General features: G+C 47.5%; 1 protein-coding gene across 1 annotated transcript in view; it reads right to left on the bottom strand.

Moving 5' to 3' along the window:
• Positions 1–2,436: 2,436 nt before the first annotated feature.
• Positions 2,437–8,157, bottom strand: part of LOC118776084 (transmembrane protein 132C) — a gene marked incomplete at its 5' end in the record, with an annotated part of 34,417 nt that continues 28,696 nt past the window's right edge. Inside the window, 4 exons of the mRNA XM_036526161.1 lie at positions 2,437–3,768; positions 3,951–4,142; positions 4,255–4,522; positions 4,894–5,099. Of these exons, the coding sequence (XP_036382054.1) occupies positions 2,437–3,768; positions 3,951–4,142; positions 4,255–4,522; positions 4,894–5,099 (1,998 nt within the window). The remainder of the gene's footprint in view (positions 3,769–3,950; positions 4,143–4,254; positions 4,523–4,893; positions 5,100–8,157) is intronic.

Raw genomic sequence — 8,157 nt, 5'->3', positions numbered from 1 at the left:
CTCTAAATATTTTAACGCACCCAGCAGTTGTGTAATGGAACCTCCTGTGTCCTGTGGAAGCACTTTTATTTTTTCCTTCCATATTATTTCTGCTGACAGGGGTTCACAGTTTTCATGAGATATTAAATTAATCAAGGCAATAGGTGGTATATATAGCGGACATTTCTATAATACGATTATGAACTCAGTGAATCAGTTCAAGGGTACCTATGCTGTGGAAATTATGACTCATTAATGAAATGGAGAGGATACTGAGAGCGTTGATGAGACAATGTGAGAGAGACCCGGAAAGATGCTCTTCATGGGAGACCAGCCATTGTTCCTGCACATTCCTAGCATAATTGCTCACACAACCTACACATTCACATCACTGGAACTGCTGCACTGCCCACAAGCTCCACAATTACGCTGATACCTCACTGATGGGACGCAAATTCCACACTCAAACTGACACACTCAACACGTACATGCCGCTGACTCTTTCACGCCAGGCACACATTCAAATGGACGTATTCACTGACAAAACAGCACACCCACACATAAACTGAGACAAACGCACCAGATGGGTCCCTTTTTAATGTATCCGTTATTATTGCAGCAATATCCTGTTACACTGGGTGGTGTTATTAAAGAGCTTCAGGGAAAGCTTTGTACTTAAACGTACCATTTGGAGACATCAAAATCAGCAGGACTTGTCAAAATCCTGTCAAAGAAAAGTCAGCTGCCTTTACCTCTCTATTTATAGACTTAAGACAGACAAAGATAATCTGTGCTCGTTCCTGCATCCAATCTGTAGTGAGACAGGAATGAAAAGACAGTTCTTTTCAGTGTTTTTTTTTTTTTTCTCACATCTACTACGAATATGAGAAGTTAGCAGTAGAGGGGAGGGGAGGTCGTGCATGCTTGTCCATTCGTCTGTGCGGGACAAATGGAAATGTAATGGCTGAAATTCAGTGACAGGTGTTAGGGACTTTAAAACACGAGGAAAAGGAAGAAATTACTCAAGGGCTGCTAGCTCTTGTACGCCAGGTGCAGCCTACCTGGAAAAGTGCCCACATCGAGTGCCACTCCACTTGCGCACGTCCTTGTGGCGCGTTCTAGCTTTAATCATAAGGCGATCAAGAGTATTAATGGCATAGTAAACGTAAGATCCCCCATCGTCCCGAGGAACTAGTAATTATAATTAGTTCAAATTATTGCAATCACTTCTCTGTGTAGCACTTGAAAAAAGCGCTCTGTGGTAATGAGTGATTATGAGTGTTATACTGCATTAAACTACCTTTATTAATAGCGTTCTTGATTGATCACATAGTCTTCCGACAGGCTCCTTTAGAATCTTTTTGCTGTATCAACAGGTTCTTTATTTAAAAAAAGACAGTTGAGCAAGGACTGCTGAGTATTTCTATCTATGCTGTACACACATACCTAAGATAAGTCATTCCTCCATAATGAAGACTACAGGGAGCTATTCAGCTCACAGCTGAGGGAGTGTCATGAAACAGAAGGAAGCTGGCTCCAAAAACCTCCTATAACAGTGATAAATGCTTGGTCCCTCCAAGACTGCCTTTTATTTGACAGAATCTATATGCCTTGTCTATCTTACACATGTATAGCATACACTGTGCCCAATGCATACTGAAATAACTGAAAAGCAAGGCAGGCAGGTATTTCAAAATGACTTTGTATTCCAGCTTTTAATGAGAAATTATACCAGACTGTACATAAAAAAAGATTGTCCAAAGTCAACTTAAAAGAACACAAATAAATCTATACAATATAGACAAATACGGTTATAAAACGATCCCTTATTAGTCTTACTGTACATCCTGGTTCATTACATTTGGTGTCAGGAACAATGGCATGCATCTAATAGGTCTGTATGAACTGAGCACAAGCGCTGTGTTTGCCTCTGGTTCTGGTGAGGGGAGACACCAACACACTGTGGTGAGTCTAGAGATCTGAGTGACTGGAAACTCAGCCCCCTCCGCTTGCCCCTCCGCCACACTCCCCTGCTACAGCACTTGGGCCTCCCTTGTGTACCCTGTGTGTCATTCAAAATGGAACTTTTGTCAAACTTAAGCCCCTTACTTCACACACGAACACACAGGAAAAAGTGCCCGTTCTGTTTCAGAGCAGAGCATCATCATATTTTTCCCTAAATCTTTCTCATTTTTTCGGTATGTTTGCTTAGTTAATATTCATTAGCTCAGCTCGATGCTTGAGGACCTGAACTGTCATTAGGCAGACTGGCAAAGCGTGATGTCTGGAGTGGTGTTTGTACAGGGTATCCTCACCCCAGAGGGAGTAAGACACCAGCCGAGGAACTTGTTAGTGCCGTTGGTCAAGTCCTGTGCTCCTTTTTCCTCTCTCCAGGACGGAAGGCATTCGGGTGAATGGAGATGTGCCCACACCCGGAGCAGGAGGGAACAGTCAGAGTCATAGATGGTCCACGTGGTCTGGGGTGGGCACTTTGGGTTCCTCACAGTTCTCCTCCTTCCCGACCCATTGGATGTCCAAGCCGTTCTCCCTCGGCGGGGGGTCGGGGCTGCGGTTCCGACTGTCCAGTGAGGCAAAGGTGGTGAACTGGACCCTCTTCCTTTTGCTGGTTGGGGAGTGGATGGACTCTCGCCGGGCCGGCTTGGTCTGGAGGGAACCCATGCAGCTTACCTGGGGGTCGGCCTGGGGCGGGTAGCTAGTGTTTCTGCCCAGTGTGGCCGTCTTTTCTGTGGCCGGCCCGATGTCGATGATGGTGGTGTTGTGGCTATCCTGCTGGGGTGGGGTCCCTGGCACATTCATCACCAGCTCTGCATCGGTGCCCAACCACACCCAGTCGTGTCGGTGGCCGGCCGGCTCTTGGCCCTGTGTGGGCGGCTGCTTGTGCCGGAACTTAACCACGTAGGAGATGCAGTTGACGAGGAAGACCAAGATCGCAAGACAGAAGACCCCCAGCAGGGCGTACATGCCGATCTCCAGGTCCGTGAGGGGGCGGGAGCCCTGCTTCAGGTCATTCCCCATCTCCACCTCTACCTCTACTTCCTTCTGCTTGGGCACCTCCACTTGGGAGGGGAAGTTGGTGTAATCCACCAAGTTGCTGTGATCCTTCCCGGGCCCGCGCTCATTGATGCTGCCATCGCTGCTAGGGCCGCCAATATTACCGATCCCGCCGTTACCGCCTGGGCTGGCTGCACTTCCAGTGTTTACAATGTTTGCGACATTGCGCACGCTGCCCACGCTGCTGACACTACCCACACTGCCAATGGCATCCATGCCAAGCTCGCTGCTGCCGCCAGAGACACTGCCAACGTCCTGCACAGTGGACTTGGCAGTGGTGGTGACCTTGCGCATGGCGCTCTCCTCACGTTCGGACACGGAGCTGCTGGTCAGGCCCTGCTGGGGCTGCAGCTCTTTGCGGTTGCTTCCCAGCTCCTCTCCATCGTTCCCATAGTCGCTGCGGCTATCTGGTTTGCTGCTGCTCTGGCCACCTGGGCGGTGGCTGCTGGGCTGGAACCTCACCTTGAGGCTACCGCTACCCACCGCCAGCGTGCTCTTGCGCTTTGACTTCTGGCACGCTTCGCTGATCACCATCTCCACCTTCACCAGCGCCCCCTGGCCCTCGCCCTCCGCCACCACCGCCACCGGGGGCTTCCGCACTGACACCACGCCCTCGTCCAGCGACGTCACTGTCAGCATGTAGTAGCTGGGGTCATAGATGTCCAGGGGCGTCAGGGAGCCATCGCTGAACTGGATCCAGGTGCTAACCACTGCTTCCTGGGGTAAATACAAAATGAAAGGTTGTTAACATCATCTGGAGCTGAGTGTTGTTCATGGTTGCAATCATACTTTTGAAGAATGCTGAAATGACTATACCTTCAAGTGAAAAACAAGTATTAAACACTTAACTGTAGAGAGCTGTACATCTGGCTTCAACTATAGCTCATATAAGGAGGCACCTGTTTAGGACTTTGCAGCACTTCCTGTGTGGTAGCTGTGGCAACGATGGCCCTGTTGCTTCCTGGGCTGAGCTGGAGGGAAAGGGAGAGGCCAGACACCACCTGTACCCCCAGCTCCGTAATCGTCACTTTGTCGTCCAGCACTGACACCGTCTTCTCAGCCAAGATGGAGTCCGACAAAGGGGACATTACCTGGTCCAATTGACACATGCACAGAGGAGGCATTTGCCTATTTAAGAAACCTCTGATTGTAGGACAAGGGGTTTGTTAAACAACTCTTGGAGTCCGCAATGACCAGAGGTACCTGGATAGCAGTGACGCCCACGTCCCGGCCTGATAGCACCCTCCCCGCGTGGAGCCTTGCGATGCGTGGATCCTCCACCTTGAGGAAGTAGCGCACCAGCTTGGTGACGTCCACCTGCCAGTCCTCGCCCAGGAAGTAGGCCACCTGCTCACGCTGGTCCAGCTGATCGGCCACAAAGTGGGTGAGCACACGCACAAGGGCATGCTGGAACTGCAGCATGCAGCCCTTCCCTTTGCGGTCCTCCTCTTCCTCACTGTCCCAGCTAGTTCTGGTGCCAAAGGGAAAGCAGACACTCAGAACAGACAACCTCCCTGCACCAAGACAACCTCCCTGCACCAACATCTCCAGGCCTCTTATGGCTATGATTCCTCTTTATCACTTTCCTTTACACCCTATATCTCTGTTCCCAGAGAGATGATACATGATGCTATCCTCCTTTGTACACACGCAATGGTATTAAATGCAGGACACTTAACTTTTGTATTCCCATAACACTCCTTTGAAATATGAATGTACACTCAAGTAACCACGCTAATTTGTTATAGAAGGATGTCCACTTTGGATTACCCTATTGACTGTATTTTATGTGAGCTAAATGCTTGCTGCGCACCGGGCATGAGGCCAGCTGGCAGACTCTACCTCTTGCTAGCGACGATGGGCACCCTCCAGCCCTTGATCTGGCTGAGCTCGGCGTCGGACACCTCGATCTGCAGGGGGAGGCGGGGGATCCACACGGTCATCTCCAGCTGGGCGCTCAGGTAGCTGTAGGTGAAGTTCACCGCCATCTTCACCTTCCCCCTCATCTCCTTCCCGTTCACATAGACGTAGTCACACCTGTCTGACACCTGGGCAGGGACGGAGAGAACCAACAGGAGCTTGATTATAAAGCAAAAGCTATTCCCATTGCATTTTCTTCCTTGGTATATACCTTTAAACACCCAGGCCTGATGAGAATTAAAAACATCCAAATCTCTCAGAGGCTGTGACCCATCCCCCTTTTGCCTAATAGTCCCATCAGCTCAATAGGCTCGTTATGCACACATTAGTCTTGTTATGCTAATAGATGGCTTCGCGTTTTATTTGCTCATCAACAAAATGAAAATTAGACATTTATGACCTTCAAATTCCACGCAGATTGTTCTCAAGGAACATTGCACTGGTAATGAATGAAAATTAAGGGCATTAACCGCAAAACGCTTCTTAATTGAACACAAGACAAATATTTTCCAATGCTTTAATAAACTTAAATTGCTCAATCGCGGTCGGGTAACTGGGGTAATGCAGTCAAGCTGTGGTAATATACTGGAAGACGACTGGATGCAAGGCTAGAGCTCCATGATGACTTATAGTTTAGAATTTATGTTAATTTAATAACCTGGGCTGCATTAAGCATCCATCCTTTGCAGGGATACTTAGGCTTATTTATTACATTTAAATTTCTAATGTAACCTTGCAGAGTTTCTGGCAGCTTCTGGAAAAAAAAAGAAAGTCGTGCGTTTCTGAAATCGGCGAAAGACGTTCTGTTGTTGTGTGTGAGCCGTATCCATATTCCGTTCTTTCATCAATATGATGATTTACAGACCATTGACTTTGTGCAGTTAGTGCCTCCCCAAGGAGCTCAGATGTGTGTAGAGACGGGCGATGACATTGACCGAGTGCTCAAGGAGAAATGCTAACAGTGGTGACTACACTTCCCAGCTGTTCCAACCAGGCACTTGACAAAAAAAAAATGCACGGTCAGGCTGTCGCTCGCTGTTTCGTCAGTTTCACGGGATCTTGTGACACAGGCGATCTAAGCCTCGTGCGAACAGTGCCGTCAGTATCTTCCAATGGGATCGTGACATCTCTAAAGCTGACCTGGTTCAAAAAGATTAATTCCAAATTCCCCAAAGCACGGGGGGCTCTTAAGAATGATCAGATAACAAGATAAAGGCTGACGTGACTTCATGATAAACGCGGACCGCTGGTGACAGAAGCCATTATCTGGGAGACACAGAGCTTCGCCGAACTTCGTCAAAACGCCCGCAGCTGAGAGAGGGGATTTCTCCTCTCAGTCCCCTCTCAGTGCCACAGCTAACTGGAAGCAATATGCGGGTTGCACAGAGTCTGATAGCAAAGCACTTGCAGCTTCTGGAGCCCTGACAAAAGCAATGTTTTTGTATTATTTTGCACCCAGGCAGAATCTACAGCCTGACATTTCAAACACAGGTTCACAGCGTGCATTTCAGTGAGTCACTTCATCTCGCGCACATATTGTATAGAATATTGTCAATTCGAAGGCAAAGAGGTTAGCGGAGTCTGCGCTTAGGTAGTCAATTGGGGCGTGACACATCAAAAATGAAAGAGAACAAAAGTGATGACGGCGACAGCCACTGCCACGTTCATAACGGCTCGCGATTCTTTTTCTTTCACTGCTCTGTGTGTGTGTGTGTGCCGGGGAGGGCGGGAGTGACAGATCGAGAGTATGCACTGTCACCGGTCTCCGGCAGCATCCGCTCCCAGTCTCATTAATTTCACATCAGATCACGGCTGAGTTTATTTCCACGTGCATCCCTCACCTCGCCAAGATAGGCGTAATGAATGACAAGATGCGGCGTACAAGTCTCCACGGCTGCATTTGTGGCTAGCCATTAAGTCTCACCCTAATAGCGTGGTAAAATTAACTTTTATATTGTAGTAGTTGCTGCTATGTGTTTTTTTTACTCCACACAAAGAGGTACTGTGAACCCTGCGCGCGGGCTTGGAGTCCGGTGTGGAACGAATAAAAAAGAAAAAGAAAAAAAATGTGCCCGCGCTGGGATAATTACTGTATAATGCAAAACCGTGGGAGTCGGAGTGTAATCATGTCAGTTATTGTGTAACTGGATTTATATTCGTGAGTTACCAACTTCTGCCCTTGAGCCCACGATACCTCAGAGAACAACTGCAGCCTCATTACTCTCTTCTCCTTATAGGGCCCCTGAGTCACAAACACTGGCGGGGAGATGGGGAGTTCATTAGAAATGCCACAAAAGCCACAGCCATAATCTTTGTTACGTGCTGAAGACCACAAAGCTATTGTCTGGACCTATTTACAACGGTCCTCCGAATGTACACCCGCATGCCCTGCATGAATTGCCTGTAGTTTTCTGCCATTACTCCTTAATTGCATTCTTTATGGGCTGTAAAATTGAAAACAAAATACAAAAAAAAAAAAAAAAAAAAAAAAAAAAACCGAAAACGACTTCAAAGTCGCAAAGATGCACATGCGAGGACAACCAGACAAAAACTAACCCTTCGTTACATGTAGATTGAGTGCAATTACGCCCGATAGAAAGATACCCGGTTCGGCTCGCGTTTCTTCTCCCGCAGCGTGGCGAACGCAGCGAACCTAGAGCAGCGTAGCTCAAAGCTACGCCACGTTAGTCACACTCATCAGCAGCGTTGAACCCTTTCATTTCTCCGCGGGAGGCATTATCAAACAATATCCTGTAAAGGTTTCCTTCAAAGACATTAGCGTTTTGAAGTGCTGATCTAAAAAAATTGACAGGACTCCAAAGAATACTTCTCAGCAAGGAACAGAGAGAGTGGCTTCATGGTTTACACAAAGAGATTGAAGTATACATTTGACATGTACTGTATGCCAAATTTCCCTTTATTTTCTTTTACTTCTATTCCAACATCAAGGCGTAGAGTGTAAATGAAATTTTAAGGTCATATTTAAAAGTTTAGACTGCGATACTTTTCTATAAAATGCTCAGTTGCATCTTCAGCTAGACTAGCAAAAACAAGGAGAGAGCACAACTTGTTCATACATTTTCATTTCACCACAAAACTGAACTAAATAAAAATAAAAACTGGCCTCGAGGCCTTACCACAAGGCGGCACAAGCATCAGTGATTTTCTTTAAAATGTTTGAAAAGT

Source organism: Megalops cyprinoides, chromosome 4 (assembly GCF_013368585.1).
Source record: "Megalops cyprinoides isolate fMegCyp1 chromosome 4, fMegCyp1.pri, whole genome shotgun sequence".
Taxonomy (NCBI): domain Eukaryota; kingdom Metazoa; phylum Chordata; class Actinopteri; order Elopiformes; family Megalopidae; genus Megalops; species Megalops cyprinoides.
Note: the sequence above shows the minus strand (reverse complement) of the source record. Positions and strands in the feature narration are given on the sequence as shown.